The sequence below is a fragment of the Peromyscus californicus genome, unplaced genomic scaffold (genome assembly GCF_007827085.1).
Source record: "Peromyscus californicus insignis strain IS unplaced genomic scaffold, ASM782708v3 Scaffold_19__1_contigs__length_69161282, whole genome shotgun sequence".
Taxonomy (NCBI): Eukaryota; Metazoa; Chordata; class Mammalia; order Rodentia; family Cricetidae; genus Peromyscus; species Peromyscus californicus.
In genome coordinates, this window is record NW_026294491.1 from 24269079 (window position 1) to 24288608 (window position 19530).

At 50.2% G+C, this 19530-nt stretch overlaps 2 protein-coding genes across 2 annotated transcripts in view; one reads left to right on the forward strand and one right to left on the reverse strand.

Annotated features, from left to right (window-relative positions):
- Nucleotides 1–4668: 4668 nt before the first annotated feature.
- On the reverse strand, nucleotides 4669–15074 carry LOC128114686 (uncharacterized). The gene is made up of 2 exons (XM_052744873.1): nucleotides 14152–15074; nucleotides 4669–5342 (listed from the first exon to the last, which is right to left on the reverse strand). The coding sequence occupies exon 1, from the start codon at nucleotides 15072–15074 to the stop codon at nucleotides 14172–14174; it is 903 nt and encodes a 300-aa protein (XP_052600833.1). The 3' UTR covers nucleotides 4669–5342; nucleotides 14152–14171.
- Nucleotides 14976–19530, forward strand: part of Hk1 (hexokinase 1) — a 70441-nt gene continuing 65886 nt past the window's right edge. The window contains exon 1 of the mRNA XM_052744872.1: nucleotides 14976–15151. Within this exon, the coding sequence (XP_052600832.1) occupies nucleotides 15089–15151 (63 nt within the window). The 5' untranslated portion in view covers nucleotides 14976–15088. The remainder of the gene's footprint in view (nucleotides 15152–19530) is intronic.

Here is a 19530-nt window from a genome sequence, read left to right on the forward strand (position 1 = left end):
GACATTGATCATCACTGTTCTCAGGTCGTCACCAGGACAGCGGAAAGGCTGGCACTTGCCCATCCCTGAGGCTCCAGCCTCAGTTTACCTCCTAGAGACCCTAGGCTTCCTTTTCCACAACATAATCCAGCGATGAGGGGGTGGGGGTGTGGCGCTCATCCATGTGGGAGTGATTGCAAGGACCCAAAAGCAGGGAGAAGTGAATATAGAAGTACATGCCTTGGACAAGAGCCTTTGCCTGCATGAGGTACAGTTGACATGGTTTTCATGATGCGTAGTTGGCCAAGATTTTCTCCCATTCTGTAGGCTGTCTCCTTACCCAGCCATGTCCTTGGCTGTGCAGAAGCTTTGAGACGTCATGACGTCAATCCCATGAGTCAGCTTCTGGCCTTATTGCATGAACCACTGGAGTCCTTCTCAGAAGATCCTTGCCTATGTCCATGCCTTACTGAGTTTTCCTCTAGCAGTTTCAAAGCCATGGGTCTCACATTAAGATATCTGTTCCTGTTTGAATTGATCTGTGTGCAAGATGAGCAGCATGGGTCTAGCTCTGTCCGTGTACGTGTGGAAACCCATTCTGTTCAGCTACTCTTCAACAGTTTACCTTACCTACCCTATGCCTTCAGGGACCACCATGAAGAAAATCCTATCAGGCCTTTTCCGGTTGGGACCGGAAGTGTCTATACCTTGTGGGGTAAGGGGAGTTAGAGAAGGGCAAGACACTGAAGTCACCTATCCCAGTCTTAACATGAGCTGTCACTATTTGAAAGCTACTTTCTTCCCATGCTCATCTGGGAGGCACTGTACCCTGTAGCTGGGGATACAGTGGAGCCAGTGGTTGACCAGAACCCCGTGTTCCCATCTCTAGACCCCATTCCCCTTTGGGATAGAGTCGTATGTAGCTCAGGCTGGCCTGAAACTCACTCTGTAGCAGAGGATGACACTGAACTCCTGATCCTCCTGCCTCGTCCCTCAAATGCTAGGATTACAGACATGCGCCATCACACCTAGTTTAGGTGATGCCGGGAATTGAACCAAGGGCTTTGTGCAGGCCATGCAAGCACTCTCCACACTGAGCTCCACCTCCAACCTCTTGGAGCTGTGTTTTCATTGCCAATCGCACCCCTGTCTCAGTGGCCAGTTTCTGGTGGACTATTGGCTCCCCGAGGGGCTGAGCCTCTGGTGTTCTCAACTTGTCGTTTTGAAAAAAAAGATTTACGTACAATGTTTTGCCTGCATTTAAGTTTAAGCACCATGTTCATGCCCAGTGCTCTAAGAGTTCAGAAGAGGGTGTCTGATCCCCTGGAATTGAAACAAGGGGTGCCGGTGAGCCATCACATGGGTGCTGAGAACTGAACCTGTGTCCTCTGCTAGGACAAGTGCTCTCAACTGCTGAGCCATCCCTCCAGCCCCTGTCCGCCATCTTTGAATTGGTGCTACCTTCCGCAGTGCTTGGCACCTACCTTTGTGAGGACCTGAGAGGTGCTCATGGGAATAAATGCATGAATGGGAAATGTCGGGGGTCATTCCCTCCCACCCAGAGTCGTTAGTCCCCGGTGCACCGGCTCTGGTGATTGCTTTTGTTCTCTGACTCGCACGGGTCAATATGTGTGAGCGCCTTTTGTAACACCGGCTTGTCTTGTCTTTAAGGCCATAGACGTCGAACCACGGATACGACCCCCCCTCACAGAAAGTAAGGTAAGATGCCTAAATGTGTTTTGTTGTTGTTTCCTTCTGAAACTTTGGTTTTGTGTGTGTGTGTGTGTGTGTGTGTGTGTGTGTGTGTGTGTGTGCGCGTGTGCGCAAGAGATCTTGTATGGCTGTTCTGTTCCCATGGGGGAGTCTGATAATGGTTTTCAACAACTGGGAAGCCCTGTAGTAGAGTCCCCTGGGTGGGGAGCCATGTTTACTTCCAGGCTCTTCCCTCTCTGGGCCTAGATGTCCACATGGCAGGGCGCAGTGAGAGAACCCCTATGACAAAGGCCCCTTCCCACCCCTTTCTGGGAAGCAAAGGGTTAAGCGTCCGAGCTAAACACAGGGCCCCTCCTGCCCTGGCATGGTATAACAACTGTGGGGAGCCCTTAGGAGACAGGACGGGGGTCTTTCCCCTCCATGTTCCCCGTTATGCAGACCAGGACCTTGGAGCCCATGCCCTCCGTACTTCACCATGGACGAGTGTCAGGCCTTTCTTACCCACATAGGCTGATATGAGTCATACGATCCCAGATCTAGAGGTTTCTGTGCCTCCACCCTACTCCCCCCGAGCAGGCACCCAACGGTGATTTAAGGCTGAACATGGGGAGGACGGTCAGTGATCTTAGTACTTGGGAAGCAGAAGCGGGGGGGTGGGGTGGGGGGGTGGGGGGGGTGGAGGGAGGGGTGGGGAGGGGGTGGCCGCAAATGTGAAGACAGCCAAGGCTGCAAAGGAAGACTTTGTCCCCCCAAACAAAACAAGAACAAAATGGACAGATGGACTCCAACATGGCTGGCCCCGTGAGAAGGTGGTAGAGAAAGGACTTTGGTAACCGAAGGGCCGTCAGGGTGTGGTGGTGCGAGCCTGCCAGCACGGCGGCACTCAGCTACGGCAAGAGGAGCAGCACAAGTTTAGGACCACACTGGGCTACTAGTGAGGGTCAGGCCTGCCTGGGGTATAGAGCAAGACCTTGTATCAGTAATCATCATCATCATCATCATCATCATCATCCAAAGTACCAGCTTACTAAGTCTGTTTTTAAAATTATTTTTCTTGAGACCACAACTCACTGTGTAACTTAGTGTGACCTGGCGATCATGACCCTCCTTGGCCTCCTGTGTTCTGGGGTTACAGATTGGTACTGACATGCCTGTATAATAAGTTCTTGTTGTTATGGAATTTTTCTTCTTTTTCTCTCCTTCCTTCCTTTTTTCTTTCTTTCTTTCTTTTTTTTTTTTTTTTTTTTGGACAGGGTCTCACTGTTTAGTCCTGACTGGCCAGCCTGAAACTATGTAGACCAGGTTGGTCATGAACTCACAAGAGTTGCTGCCCCTACCCCCCAAGTGCTGGGGAGAGAAAGGGGAAGGAGAAGAAATGGTATGGGTTTTTGAAGTCTCAAAGCCCTCCCCTAGTGACACATCTCCTCTAACAAGGCCACACCTCCTAATCCTTCACAAACAGTCCCATCAACTAGGGACCAAACATTCAAACATAGGAGCCTATAGGGGCATTCTCATCTAAACCACCAAACCTGCCCGCCTTTGATCTTGGATTTCTAATCTCCCAAACCAGAAGACAATACATTTATTTTGTTAAGCCACCCAATCTGTGGCATTTCATTATGGCAGCCATACCAAAAATTGATTTAACTCTCCAAGGTGGGAAAAAGCCAAATATTTGTCTGTCAATAAAAGAAGAAATAAATTGTGGTATGTCCACACAATGGGATATTACTTGGCAACAAAACAATAAAGTTCAGATACACATGACATGGACAAACCTTAACATTATGCTAAGTTAAGAGAAGCCAATCATGAAAGGCCACATACTGTGTTGTTCCATTTATATAAAATATTCAGAAAAGGCGAAGATATGGACACAATTAAATGTTTGCCAATGACCCGTGCATATAGAAATTTGCAAGCTGGTAGCCACCAGAAAGAGGGAGAGGAAATATTCTAAGGCTGACTGTGGTGAGGATCTCCTCGCTCGGAGATTGTATCAAAAATGACGAAACTCTACCCAGGGAGCAAGTGAATTAGCTGGGTCATGCTGCCTGCCTATAGTGCCAGCTCTTTGGAGGCTAAGGAATAGAGATCTCGTGAGCCCAGGAGTTTGAGGCTAGTCTGGTCAACCTGGTGAGTCCCTGAAAAACACAAAAATAAATAAATCTTAAAAAATGACAACTAAATAAGGGGCTAGAGAGACAGCTCATCATCGGTTAAGAGTACTTGTTCTTCTTACAGAGTGAAACATGGTAGTTCAAAAAAGTCTGTCACTCCAGGCCTAGGGGATCTGAAGCCCTTGTCTGGCCTCTCCAAGCTCTGTATACATATGGTGCACATACATACGTGCAAGCCAAAACACACATGAAACACTGATAAATCCTCAAACAATGACAAAATCAGATGGTTAAATGACATGTGAATTTACATCTCAACAAAACGTACCTTCCAAACCCCGTTCATTCCTTTGTGTGGTAGAGATATGCTCATTGTGTGACCCATAGCCTGCTCTCTCTCTCTCTCTCTCTCTCTCTCTCTCTCTCTCTCTCTCTCTCAGCTTTCCAGCTTTTGACTGTTCCTTAGTAGAGTTGCATGCTGCAAAATGAACGTGAGCACACATCTTTGCAAGAGCAAAGAAGTTGGAGAGGTGGCTCAGCAGTTAAGAGCGCTGGCTGCTCTTTCAGAGGATCCGGGTTCAATTCCCAGCACCCACACGGCAGCTCACAATTGTCTGTAACTCCAGTTCCAGGGGATCCAACACCCCCACACAGATGTACGTGCAGGCAAAACACCAATGTGTATAAAATTTAAAATAAATGACACATATATATGTGTGTATATACACACATACACACACACACACACACACACACACACACACACACACACACATATATATGCAGTACTATATCCAGCTGATGTAATTGTATCTGACAAAAGAAAGACACATTCAGATGAATACTTCCAAGATGAGTGAGCCTTAAAAACATGTAATTTCCGCCCAGCAGAGGAACTGCAGGGAGATATTTAGCTTGATGAGAAACAGCCAGTCTCAAGGCCGTTTCATGTTTGTGATTTATACATATGAATGCAGTAGTATGCATTGGCAGTTAGAAGATAAATATATAATTATTGGGTTACCCGATTAAAATATTTGATACATGACCAAAAACATTTCCCGACAGGGCATCCTGAATAATCAAGTTCTGTAGTTGGGGTAGAAAGAGTCGATGTCTAGATGGGCTTTGTAGTGACTTCCTAGGGCTGGGCATGGAAGTACATGTTGGTAGCCCTAGCCCTTGGGAGGTTGAGGCAGAAGGATTGTGAGTTCAAGCCCAGCTTGGGCTACACAGTGAGATCATAGCCCCAAAGGGAACTCTCTCCCTTAAGGATTCCCTTACAAATTACCATGAGGCTACAGGACTGAAAAGGGTCCACAAGATCATTTTTCCAATAAGGCACAGTTGCAGGTTCTGGGAGTTAGTTCACACATGCTTGACTGAGGATGTAGTTTAACCCATTGTGGGCCCGTCTGCAGAAGGCATCCGAAGAGGTGGGATTCAGGAGCGTGTGTTGTCTGATTTCTTTGAGTGCCTTTGCTCTGGATGGATTTGGTGCGTCGGGGTGCACCATGTAGCACGGGTCTGTTGAAGAAAGAAGGCACTCCATGATGAAATTGTAAGACCTATGTGGTGTCAGGAAGTCCAACCTCTTCTGATGGACTGAACCCAGAACAGCTGTACAAAGGCATTTTTAATGAAAATTACACAAAATATTTCCTCATACCAAGGTCCCTAATCTTTTTGTTTGTTTTTGTTTTTGTTTTTTTGGTTTTTCGAGACAGGGTTTCTCTGTGAAACAGTTCTGGCTGTCCTGGAACTTACTCTGTAGCCCAGGCTAGCCTTGAACTCACAGAGATCCCCCTGCCTCTGCCTCCCGAGTGCTGGGATGAAAGGCGTGTGCCACCACCACCCGGCTAAGGTCCTTAATCTTAATTTACATGTCTTACTGAAGGACAGCATCACATGCCCTCATGACTCTAGTCCTTTATTACGTATCATTTGCGGTACACAATGATACAAGAGCCTCAGGTGTGCCTGAGGTGTCTTGTGACCAAAATCATGAGATGGCTACAATGCCCCTTCAGGAAAACAATCACCATTTTCCACAAGGATTCTTCAGGGTCAAAGTACTTTTAAAAAACAGCCATTCACTCTACCATCTACCCCACACAGTGATTCTGCTAAATTCCTGTAACATCGGTGACAGATGAGACGTGGCCCGTGGAACAGAAAGTGCCCAGGGACAATGCTTGGGTTTCCAGCTTGGGTGACAGGGCATAAGTTCTGCCCAGGACACCCTTTCCCAGACTCTGCCATGGCTTCTCCCTCCTTTTGTTCTGCTCAAATGTCACATCCTCAGGGAGGCCTTCCTGTCCACCCTGCTTACGACAATGCCCTGACCCCTTAGTTATTTAGTCTCTGTGTTGGTTAGGAACAGATTTGGTTGATTTTAACAGAAAACCCCCAAATAGCCACAAACACGATGCAACTTCATTTTTCTTTTCGTTTTGGAGACCCAGAGGTAGGAGGTATGTGGGGCTGGTGCAGGACACCTTGCTGACTGAGACCCAGGCACCTACTTAAATTTGGTGCTTTATCTTGTATGGTATTGCTGCCTTTCCCAAGGTGATTTATAATCCAAGGAGCTGGCAGGAGTGAGGCAGGAAGAATGCCCTAGGGAAAGTGGCATAATAGCTGTATGCTTGGGCAGGCTTCCAGAAGTTACCAGAAGACTCTCCCCCTTCCATCTCTTTCTCTCTTTAGCTGAAGGTTGGTCACATGGCCACACGTAGCTGCAAAGGAGGCTGGAAATGTGATCCTTGAGGGGGGAAGGGGAGGAAACACTTAATTCAGCTAAAAACAGAAACATTGATTAGTTAGGCCGAAGGAGAGGTGGTTATGATGGGATGTGGCTGTGCTAGCTAGACCATGCTGGCCTAATACATATTTAAGTAGGATTTGTTCACTGTCTCCCAAAATGTGGGCAGACACTCTGTCTTGTCCTTTGCCACATTTGGAGTGACCAGGGGAATACAGAGTAGAGAATGTCTCAAATATTTATTGAGGGGGAAAAGCTGACATGGTGGGGACTTGAGAATAAGAGGTGTTGTGTATCGGGTGTGGGTGTTCACTCAGGTTTGTGGAATCAATAAACAGAGGCACCTTAAGGATGATTCTAGCCTTTCCTAGCTGCAGAGGGGATCCATCTCTATGGACTGCTCCACTGTAGTTTAGCAAAGGGCTCTTTTATTGTTCTCCTATTTACACCTTTAGCAAGTAAATCTTTGTACCCCAAAACCTCTTATCTAGTCTTCCCAAGGGGACAATGCCAAATGCAAATTCTCAGTGTTCCAGGTTCTTTCTCAACCACATTTGCATAGGCTTTGCACCTTCAGAAGATTCACATCAGGGGTGCCTCGAAATAAAAGGTAGCAATCCCAGAAGGCAGATTAAGGCTAGGTGCTAACACTCAAACCAGGTGTAGCTCTGTGGGAATTCTCCCAACAAAGGGGGGTTTCTTCCTGTTTTACATTTTGTTTTCTGAGACAGAGTCTAAATAGGTAGCCCAGGCTGGCCATGACGCTCCTGACTCTGCCACCTGAGTGCTGGAGTGAACCCCTGGAGCTGATACAGTATATTACAGAAGAAACTGACTACAGAGGGAGGCACTCATTCTCAGTGTCGGTGTGGGGAGAGGGTTCGGTCCTCAGCTCTCTTCAAGGTATTTACATTGAGATATAGAGGGGCTAGCAAGATGACTCTGCATAAAAGTGGTTGCTAGGATACCCCCTCCCCCATATCGGAAGGAGATAAGGAACTCAGGTAAGTGGTCCGTAAACCCCATATGTGTACCACAATGTGTCCATGAAAACACACACACACACACACACACACAAATGAATGTAATAAAAAGTTTAAAAGGACATTCCTAGCTTTGCGGTGGTGTTGGTGCACACCTTTAATCCCAGCACTCAGGAGGCAGAGGCAGGTGGATCTCTGTGAGTTCGAGGCCAGCCTGGTCTACAGATCAAGTTCCAGGACAGGCTCCAAAGCTACACAGTGAAACCCAGATCCGCCTGGCTCTGCCTTCCAAGTGCTGAGATTAAAGGCATGAGCCACTGCCGCCCGGCCTTATTTTTTTTTTATTTTTGAGATAGGGTCTCACTATGTAGACCTGGCTGGCGTTGAACTTGCTAGGTACTATAGGCTAGCCTCAAATTTGGGGTAATTCCCCTGCCTCTGCCTCGAATTTTGGATATAGCAGGGCTTCTTAAACTTTTCCATTTGTGACCCATTTTGCCTGAAAAATTTTTATATGACTCTGAGTACATAGATATATAAGGAAGTATACAAATCAAATATTTACTGATGATAAATCATAAATTTACTTTAAAATGATTTATATTCATATATATGTATAATTTTTTAATGTAGGGTTTCACTGTGTAGCCATGGTTGTCCTGGAACTTGCTTTGTAGACCAAGTTGGCCTCAAACTCATAGAAATCCTGCCTCTGCCTCTGGAATGCTGGGATTAAAGTCATGTAATTTAAATTAAATTAAATTAATGATTATTGTGTGGGGAGGGTGTGATTGGCATGCATGCGTGAATGTGTGGCAGTTGGAAGGCACCTTTGACAGCCGGTTCCCTCCTTCCATGATCGGTTCCAAGGATGGAACTCAGGGTGTCAGGGTTGCATGGCAATGAAGCCATCTTGCCAGCTCTAATATGCATTCACTCTTGTTTACTAAAGACGACAGTAATTTGGCTGCTAGTAAGATGGGCATGTTTGGCCAGGTGGTGGCACACGCATCCCAGCACTCCAGGAATGGGGAAGAGCGGGTTGAGGCAACTGGATTTCTGAGTGGAGGCCAGTCTGGTCTACAGAGTGAGTTCCAGGACAGCCAGGGCTACACAGAGAAACCCTGTCTCAGAGCTAAAAAAAAAAAAAAAAAAAAAAAAAAAAAAAGAAGCCGGGCGGTGTTGGCGCACGCCTTTAATCCCAGCACTCGGGAGGCAGAGCCAGGCGGATCTCTGTGAGTTCGAGGCCAGCCTGGTCTACAAAGCGAGTTCCAGGAAAGGCGCAAAGCTACACAGAGAAACCCTGTCTCGAAAAACAAAACAAAACAAAAACAAAAAAAAAACGAAAGAAAGAAAGAAAGAAAGAAAAAGAAAGAAAAAAAAAAAGCCAAACTAGCGATGAGTATGTTTGTTTTTACATGAGGAATTAAACCTGGGCTGAATATTTCATCTTGAAGGATATACCAAATCTTTGTGGCTTTTTTTATTTTCAGAGTCAACTCCCATTTAGTCTCATCAATGCTGAGAAAACTGCTTCCCATAAATACACAGTACAAGATTGCAGAAGCATGTTTAGGGTCGTTTCAGAAATCGTTAGAAATATTAATCCCAGGCTAAAATCCACCGAACGATTTTTAAACGCTTGTTAGCAACTCCGACGGCAACTTACAGGAGCCGGAGAAATGGCTCAGCAGTTAAGAGCACTGACTGCTCTTCTAGAGGACCAGGGTTCAATTCCCAGCATCCAATGGCAGTTCACAACTGTCTGTAACTCCAGTTCCAGGGGAGCAGACACCCACGACAAAGCACCGATGCACATAAAATAAAAATAAACAAATTTTTAATAAAAAAGATTAAAAAAGAAAAAAAGAAAGAAAAAGGCAACTTACTACATAGTCCTGGAAGTCACTACAAAGACCAGGCTGGCCTTGAAGTCACAGAAATCCACCTGCCTCTGCCTCCTGAGTGCTGGGATTAAAGGCGTGCGCCACCACCACCTCCCAGCGATAAAAGTAGCTTTTAAAAGACCTTTTCTTAGCAAAAACACCAAGTCAGCCCTTAATTTTTGTTTGCTTGTATGTTTGCTCTGAACGCTCCTGCCCTGGGAGTCCTGTCTAGGCGTGGACGTGGACTCTGTGTGTGTGTGTGTGTGTGTGTGTGTAAGCACTTCCTAGTATATTTTGGCAGGAAACCAAAGGCAGGCAGGTGGGTGGAGGCGGGACCTTGCTGGCTCTGTGAAGGTGGTCTGTCAGTCGTTTGTGTGGGGACAGGGCAGCCCTGATCAGGAAACTCAGGGTGGTCAGCATGGTCACTTGTAATTGCTCTGGGCCAACAAAATAAGGGCTTCCTGTGCGGAAGGCCTGGCTTGAGATAAAGAACAGGTGCCTAAGCGCCTTGGGCCTTCAGAACCACCCTCCTCCAGGCCTTCCTCAGCTTCCTCAGGCTACAAGCTGAGGATGTGGGGGTTGAACCCTCTCTGAGTAGTGGTGAAGCAGCCGGGGGTGGGGGTAGGGTGGGGGGGTGGTGTAGAGCCAAGCAAGCAGGTAGGAGTCATTATGATACCCGAGGGGCAGGTGTTTCCAAGGCACAACATTCTCCTGCAAAACTTAAATCTGGCACTCCATTTCTGCCTCACTTCATCCCAACCCTGGCCCTAATGCCTGAGGCCCGTTGCTTATAAAGTCCCCCCATTAGGACAGAGGCAGTCCTTTCCAGGTGTCCTCAATCCGTGGAGTGGTGGGTTGAGAGGGCTTGGGCTGGCTACAGGCGCCTGCCTGGGCTGAAGAGAGGGTAGTGGCTGCTCTCATGCCTAGCCCACCCCTTGCTACACAATTATCCCCATGTGGCTAGGATCCTCCATGCTAGAAATGTGGGTTTTACAGTGAAGTCGAATGATGCTAAGTGTTGGCCAGTGTTTATAAAACACTACCTGGGCCAAACAAGACATTATAGTTTTAGCCTAGCAGTTGACAGTTAATTGATCCTGAATTTAACAGACAGAACTTTGGGCCAGTCAGAGGGAGAGCAGCTGAGAATGTGATTTTACCAGCCCAGCCACTATGGGTGGTGTCTGGAGGTGCTGGTAGCTGAGTAGAGGTCCCCGTGAACTTTCACCCTTGGGTGCTCTTCACCAGAAAGTCCCTACAGGCTGTAGGTGATAGGCGATCTGGGGTTTCATTATCCAAGACATTATATCACCATCCCCAGGATCTGAATCAGCAGCTCTCACTGGGCAAATTCTCAGCCGGTTGTAACCCAGTGATGTGACTCACAGAAACATTGTTTGTTGGGTTGTCACTTTTTATTTATTTATTTTTCGAGACAGGATTTTGCTGTGTCGCTTTGGAGCCTGTCCTGGAACTTGCTCTGTAGCCCAGGCTGGCCTCGAACTTAGAGAGGTCTGCCTGCCTCTGACTCCCAAGTGCTGGGATTAAAGGCATGCACCACCACCGCCCAGCTGTCTCTTCTTATTGTCTCTGTGAACCTTCTACAGGCCTCTCTCACACCTCGCTGAATGATGAAGTGGGGATAATGATATTTGTCTTGGTAACCTCTCCAGGCTGTTATCGGGATAAATGAGGCAATATGTGAGAAACTGCTCTGTAAACTGGTGACATTATGTAAACACGATTATTGGTAGGAGTGCACTCCCAGGTGCAAGAGGTTCAGCCAGTCTGTCCGAGATCACTGTGGAGTAATACCCAGTACTGTGGGTCGGATGGAAATTAATAGATGGTCTGGGCACGTGTGTTTGAGGGGGTGGGTAGCAGCCTGGCAACATTTGGTCCTTCCCATGACCAGGGGAGGAAGCTACGGTGAACGAACTGGGAGCTCAGCAGTCTGGAGGGGAAGGAGAAGCTTCCAGAAAGGGGGTGGAGGGCTGAGACTCTCTGGATTAAGTTCTTCCTGTGGGTCTAGGGCAAGAGTTCTCAACCTGTGGGTCATGACCCTTTTGATGGGGGCAGAAAGAACAATGGCTGCTCTTAGAGAGGGCCAGGGTTCAATTCCCAGTACCCACATGGCAGCTCACAAACACCCTTGGGCACCAGGCGCAAAAATGGTATACATGCATACACGCATACATTCATAATGGATGTACGCAAAATATTCACATACAAAAAATAAACCTAGGGCTGGAGAGATGGCCCAGCGGTTAAGAGCACTGACTGCTCTTCCAGAGGTCCTGAGTTCAATTCCCAGCAACCACATGGTGGCTCACAACCATCTGTAATGAGATCTGGTGCCCTCTTCTGGCTTGCTGTCATATATGCTGCATACATAATAAAAAAATAAAATCTTTAAAAAAAAAAAAAAACCTAAAAAAATTAAAAATACAGCTGGGCATGGCGGTACATGTCTTTAATCCCAGCACTTGGGAGGCAGAGGTAGGCAGATCTCCAGGCCAGCCTGGTCTACAGAGAGAGTTCCAGGGCAGCTGGAACTACATAGTGACACCCTGTCTCAAAAAAACAAAAACAAAAACAAAAACAACCCAACAAAAACCCAATAAGAAACATGCATGAGGTGATCTGTGGCTCAATTGACAGACACAACACTGCCCTAGGGCTAGCTTCAGGGAACTCCCTGATGGGAGCCGATAAAACCAGGCTCCCAGGACACAGTCACCCCTATCAGTGAGGCAGTCCTGACTCAGTGTTGCTTATCTGGGGCCCAGGCTGCCTGAGGTGGCGAGGTGGGATGGACAGAGGGCTGGCTGAGTATCAGAACTGGGTTTGAGTCCTGGCTCCAAATTCCACTGCAACCCGCCACTGGGCAAGATGGCCCACCAGTTGTGCGTCCGGCTCCTTGTCTGTAGAGAGGAGCCCTGGCGTCCATTTGCATGGACTCTGAGCACAGTCCGAGTGTGCCCTGTGGAGGTGCTGGGGCCTGGGAGGCCAGGGTGAGTAGCTGAGGTCAGGGGAGGCTGGCTAGGGGAGGGAAGCCAGACGCGCCTGCCTTTGGTGAAGCTGGAACTTGGGCAGGCGCAGGTTAGCAGAGAAGGCTGGGTGAGCAAGGTACTAACGAATTGGGGCACAATCGAACGGACTTGTTGGTGAAGACAGTGGGAACAGCCCTGCTGTGGCCAGGGGCAAGGGAAGAGATAAATACAAAGAGTAGGTTCAGGTCCCCGGCCAACACATTTCAATTGGCTCCATCAGCATGCAGGGCCCAGAAGGGGCTTGTGAGCTGGGACATGATGCGATTAGCTCGATCTTCAGTGCAATGAATGTGGCCTGCAGCTCCGAATGGTTCGGATGGCGGGTAGCCAGCAGCCAGAAGAAAGACAGTTCAAATGTTCTAGTCATACGTCTGGCTAGAAAGGAGGAAGACTCAAGGCGGGCACGGGGTAGGGGTTGGGGGGGAGAGGTGGCGGTGGGGATGTTGGGAGTAGCAATGGGTGTGACCTAGAGGTGTATCAGGAAATAATGCTAACCCTTGGTGCCCGGCTTTGCATATGCGCATGCGTCCTGAGTCACCTTGGTACAGGTGCGCATGCGTCCTGAGTCACCTTGGTTCAGGGGCTAGGAGAAGGGACAGCCGAGGTCCCTACCTGCCTACAAGCATGGCTAAGCTTCTCCCCAACTCCGGCTTGTTGGGTGAGGGTTGTTGCTTGCTTGATGGGTGACAGTGCTAGCTGAAGGCTGGGTGAGGGCCAGGACCCTGACACTGGGCTCAGAAAGGTGGCCCATTTAACTTACAGAGCTCAGAAAAACAAAAATAACCCTCCATCCTCAAAGAGTCCCCAGCCTCCAGAGCCTGCCGAAACGTACCTGCAGATCCAAACACAGTACAGAAGAACCATTTTGTTCTGGCGGCCACATGGGTAGTGTTTGTGTCGGCAGGAAAAATCCGCTGTTCTTGATTTAGAGTTATCCAGGGGTAGATTGAGATTTACGTGGGACTCAAAGGCTAGATAATCTTTTGGTGTGTGTGTGTGTGTGTGGGGGGGGGTTCTATTAGGAAAAATAATTCAAATGTAACTGTTAGGCTCTCCCTGGGCCTTGGAAATGGTGATGTATACAGGTTAACAGGCCCCCAAACTTTAACCTGTAGGCTCCCAAGTCCACTCTATGATAGCAGGCCCGTGTATTGTATTAGATGAAGATATTTATGCTGTTGTTTCACCAAAAAAACAAAACAAAACAAAACAAAAAACCATGGATTGTAGCCTCAGCAGCTACCTAGCTACTGTTCGATCTTACTGGTAAAGAGAGAGACACTCAGAGAGGACACATCTGCACCTGTCCCAAGGCCGGGTAGGGATGTGCCCTGGATGGAGGCCTCTGGTCTAAGGTCCCCTTTCTTCAGTGGGTGGTGGAGGCTGTGAGGGTCCTGGGGTACTTGAAGGGTGTCCTGGGGCTTAGGTATCTCTGCCCTGATGGGTGCCAGGCCAGGGGCTCCCAGCACCCGGGTGTGCGGTAGAAGCTGGACTCTGGTCACCTCAGGGCCCCATATGCGGCAGTCTTGGCCTCAGGAACCATGGCCTGCAAGAGAAGCTGCAAACTGCGAGGTGACCAGTGGTTGACGATAAGCAAACCCAGTCTCTTACTCCTGAACACAGCTGTGAAGTGGGCCTCAGGTTCCTTACCTGTGGAATCAGGGTGGCAGTCACTTCTGTTTGTCTGAGTTCTTACGTGTAGTAACAGGATTTTCCCTCAATCCCCAAACTGAACAGTGTTCCCAACCTCTTGGACGCGCAAGAGCCAGAGAAGGCTGGGAGGATGGGGACAGCCTGTGGCCTGAGGCCCAAATTCCTTGCGGGAGCCCGTGAACTCTTTCATGGAGCCACTGGGACGGGCGGTTCGGGCTTAGTAATGTGAACTCTGACAGTCTGGGATGTAGGCTTGGGGGGGCCAAGGTACGGTTCCGTGCGTCATCCTTAGATCCTGGATCCTCTAGGGCGGGCAGGCACAGGGACCCAGTGCGAGATCCCCGAAGCCGCCTAGCTCTGGCTTCCGCTCGCTTTCCACGCCCACTTGTGTGCTTCCCCAATGTGGGGGGGGGGCGAGCCCTAATCTCCGAAGAAGGGGTGTGGCCCCGCTCGCGTTCTCCAGTCTGCCGTGTCTGGGGGCAACACTCCAGGATCAGTCCTCTCATCCTCTCCAGATCGTGTCGCACACCTCCTGCCCCGGGTCCCACCCACCCGCTCAGGCGTGGCACAGTGCCACCACGCGTGACCGTGCGCTCCTTACGTGGGGGACGTGCTGGGTGCTGCCTCCTTTCCGGCGCGGGAGGGAGCAGCCGTGACTCTCCCGCTCCGGCTGGGAAGCCCCAGCTTGGTGCAGCAGAGGCGCGTTGCAGCCAATGGGGACTGAGGAGGTGGGCCGGCTGGCGGCTGTCACCCTCCCAGGGACGGGAGCTCGGAGGTCCGGAGCGCGTAGGCTGACGCCCCGCCCGGGGACTGAGGGGGAGGAGCCAAAGTAGGAGGAGGAGTCGCAGATCCGCCACCGGAGGACCACTGCTCACCAGGGCTACGGAGGAGCCACTGGCCCCACGCCTGCTTCCCCGCATCCCCGACCGCCAGCATGATCGCTGCGCAGCTCCTGGCCTATTACTTCACCGAGCTAAAGGATGACCAAGTCAAAAAGGTGAGCCCCGCCGGCGCCGCCCTGGCCACAGCCTTGCATTCTTGCATCCGCTCGCCGCCACCGCCTGCATCCTCCCCCAGCCTCTCCCGGAGGCATTCGGTTGGACTACAGGGTGCAGGCGACAGGCCTCGCTCTGGGGTTCACCAGGGCATTGTCGGCATGTGAGCATGTGTGTGTGTGCTTTGAGGAGCTGGGCGGCTGACTGAAGACCCCCACTCCCAGACGCTGGATTGTATACTGCAGTGTCCTTGAAAAGGACCGTGGATGTCAGTTGGGTACCGCGAAGTGCCAGGCTGGGACCTGGCTGGGTGGGGACCAGCGGGCCTGTCTGTAGGGCCTGTTTGGGAAGGTCCATGCGCCGTGGGCGGGGAAGGTGTGAGCACTGAGATACGCTGGGGAGGTTAGTGAGCAGCTGGTGGGGGTGCTGGTTGAAAGCCAGGCATCCCGTATTTGGGGTTCCCATTTGGAGAACGTGATGCCCTCCTGAGACCGTCACTGGGCTCCCCCAGCTGTTGCAGCTGTTCCTTAATCTGAGGACGGGGTGACCCGCCTGGCTTTCCGGTGTGGGGAGAGGAGCAGAGGCCACCGGAAACTTTGCTCATAGGCCTTAGGTCTGGAACCGCACGTCTGAATGGAATGTTTTATTCCTCTAAAGCTGTAATTTCCAGGCGGTCTCAGCCCAGGAGCTCAAATAAGACACTTTAGTCACTTGGAGAGCGTGGAGGGTTTGGCATGTGTTGCTTGTGACATGTGTATTCTTGCACACGGACACCTGGTCCTTGGGGTGATGTTTGTCTGGTGTAAAGTGCCGTATGCTGGTGGGTCTTGAAAGATTTATCTCGCTTTTCTGCCACCTTATCCAGGATGTTTTTCCAGAAATAGCCTGAGATAGTGGGGGAAACACACATTTTTATTAGTGCTATAGGTATGTTTACCCACCCTAGGGTAGTTGATATAATTAAGGTTAGTAGGTTCAGTCAGTCTGACTTGGACATTCAGACAGAGAACTATCTACAGGTGAGAGGCAGAGGTGACCAGGGGCTGACGCTTTCCCACCCGAGATTTCCTCATCTGGCACCTTAGGAAATGGTCTTACTGAGGATTATGACCTCCTGAAGGACACAGCTAGTTAGGGGTGGAGCCAGGGCGGGGCTCCGGCCTCCTTCCACCTAAGAACTGGACCAGAACTCCTCTTGGATATCAGCTGAAAGGGAGGTGCTGCGGGACAAGGCTGCTGGAGATGTTGCTCCCATCCTGGATCTCAGGCTGGGTGTGGACCCAGAGGAGGGTGGTTAGGAGATGATGGGCTTGAGCACATGCCACAAGCTAGGGTTCCCATACCTCAGGACGCACGTTCACTCCCCTGCAGAGACCTGCCCTCAGGGAGCTATGCATCAGCACTTGTAATTCCTAAGTTTCTTCCTTGGTGGTGTACATTGCTGATGCTTATCTCATGGAAAGGGGAGACAGAAGTTCCAGCGTAGCAGAGTGTGCTTAGAATAGGCCTCCTGAACCAGGAGTTCACAGCCCTCCTAGTTGTGATACCCTGGTGACTCCGGATGGCAGATCCCGGGGTGGAGGCCCAATGACCTTGTGAGCTAAGACTCTAGCATCACACCCACAGCCACCTGTGTGCCTGCCAGCTGCCTGGCTGCTCCACTACTTGGTGCTGGGTGGCCTCCAGTGGCGGGGTTGGGCTAAGGTTTGGACCACAGCTCTCCACTCCAACAAGTGGCTAGATTCGCTTCTGCCACATTCTATCTACCAGGCTCCTGTAGGTATAGGAGCGTGTGACTTCTGATTCAAATGATGCTTAACTAAAGCCCTCCTCAGTCGGAGATTGTGATGTCCTCTCCCCCTCCCCCATCCCTGAGCCTTGCTGGAGGAAAGTCCTGAGGCTGAAACTTTTACCTTGTTTGTGTAGGAGATCTTTAAAACAAAAAAACCAAGAGCTCCCAGCAGGGCGGTGGTGGCTCACACCTTTAATCCCAGCACTTGGGAGCCAGAGGCAGGCGGATCTTTGTGAGTTTGAGGCTAGTATGGTTTATAGAGGGAGTTCCAGGACAGCCAGGGCTATACAGAGAAACCTGTCTCTCAAGAAAAAACAACAACAACAACAAAACCCCTTCCGCATCTCGCCCAGAACTTCCATATACTTCTTAGGCCCCTTCTAGGACATCACCTCTGCCTGTATGGTGGGCTGCCATATGTGGGTGTGGTCCGGGAGAGGATCCCTAGACACATGGTGGTCACTTGCTCCAATGAGTCAGTGTCCTCTGCAGCTGAGTACCTCTAGGGCTCACTATTTTGTTGGAGACCTGTCCTTCCCACCCCACTGCCTCTTATGACAAAGGCTGCCTGGGAGTGCAGGTCTCCAAATCTGGTTCTTTTTGTGGGGCCGGGCCCTGGGAGCTATCCAGAGGGGGAAGCCAGTCGAGGCTTTCCCAGCGTGGGTAGCCATGATGATTCAGCCCTCCAGCCTCAGGCGGCCGGTGGGGCTCTGGAGACAGACTTGGTGCCCTCTGGCAATTCATAGGACCTTGCTGTCTGCTAGAAGGAAGGCAATCGGATCTTGTTGGGGAAGGTTTTCAGGGTTGCCCAGAATACAAAAGCACCCAAGAGAGGGTTTTATTTCCTCCCACTGCCGGGGAGGCAGCCGTAATCCAGCCTTTCGAGCCACATTCTGGGGCGGAAATGGGTGAAGCGTCTGACTTAGCTCCGAGCTAAGGCTCTGAGGCTCCAGGCTGCTTTTGCATAGCGTTGGTTAAAGGGTGCTGTGAAAAAGGGGACCTGGCTGATGGAAGCGTAAAGCGCACACATTTTTCTTCACGTGTCTCATGTTTCTAAGGGGAAGAACAGGCGCATGAGTGCTTGTGACCGCTTCCATTCATCAGAATGCCGGACATCCTCTAGTCCGGGAAGCTGGAGGCGGGGCCCTCTAACCTCCAAGTGGCTTTTAACGTGCCTTGCATTGCCCTGCCTGCTCTCCATTGTGTGTCGCCAGGAGGGACCTGGCGGCTTCTCGCATAGTATGCTGTTTGTTTAGACAGGAAAATGAGAGATGGCTCAGTAGTTCAGAGTGTCTACTGTTCCTGCAGAGGTCCCGAGTTCAGTTCCCACACCCACGTCAGGTGGCTCACAACCACCTGTAACTCCAGCTCCCGACGGAGTCTACCTCTAGGCTCCTTGGGTAGGGTGACACAGACAGGTAATCTAGAGAAGACCCGATGTGGGTTGCTTTTAAACCTCAGCACTTGGGAGGCCGTGGTAGGTAGAAAAACAATAAAACAAGAAAGATGGAGCCAGGATTATTAGAGAAGGACTTGATGTCTTTCTCCCTAGGCTTCCCCGAGCAGCCAACAGCAAACGTTAGTGGACTTTCTCTGGCTGGATCCCCATCGCCCTACATAATCTGCATAGGGAACGAACAGGTGGCCCAACCCAGGAGTCCTCGGCCCAGGAAAGCCAGGTAGAAGAATGTGCTTATCAATTAAAAGGCCACCAAAGGCCGTTTCCTCAGAGGCTGGCTGTTATAGCTATAAAGGCAGTTGGAAGGAAGAAAAAATGGAGCCGGCTGTAGTGGCTCATGCCTGTAGCCCCAAGGCTCGGCAGGCCAAGACTGGAAGACGTGAGAGTTCTAGGCTAGCTTGGGGGTACACTGTGAGACCCTGTCTCAAAGCCATTCTGTTCCTTATTGCTTAGGGAGGGCGGGTGAGATGACTCAGTGGCTAAAGCGCTTTTTTCACGAACCTGAGGACCCGAGTTCGATCCCTGGATCCCACAGTTGGAGAGAACCAACTCTTGCAAATTGTCCTCTGACCTCCACAAAAGCATGTCTGCACTCACATCATCATCAACAAGAACAATAGTAATAAGTTGAATTTTAAAAATAAAATTATGAAAATTGCCTTGTACATTTTCAACCTGGTATTGCACCCTCAGCTAGGGAAGGCCTCCTTGGTGAGGGTTCTGTCATATTCCCTGGTTCCCTCCACCATAGGTGCCCTAGGCTCCACCGATACAGCGGTGGTCCATCATTTACGGGTAGGATCCTGAGAGAATGTCGTGAGGAATAAACCAGGCAAGTGGCTGGCTCTGAGGTTCCTCCTCATGTGGCCAGACCATGTGGTGCTGCCTCCCACGCTCCTGCTGTTCTCCGGGGAGATCGTGGACAGCCTTCTCCTCGAAAGACTGGGTATGACTGGATGGTCTGCCTGCGTGTGTGTGCCCGTGTGTCTGTACCCAGGGTTTCCTGGCCGATGGAGCTGGTCTCTGGAGCCAGCTCTGCATATGCCTGAGGTATGTTGGCTACACAGAGGCAGCCATCCCCCTGCGTCCGTGTGCAGGAATTAGCAGTGGCCAAACCACCTCCACTTGTT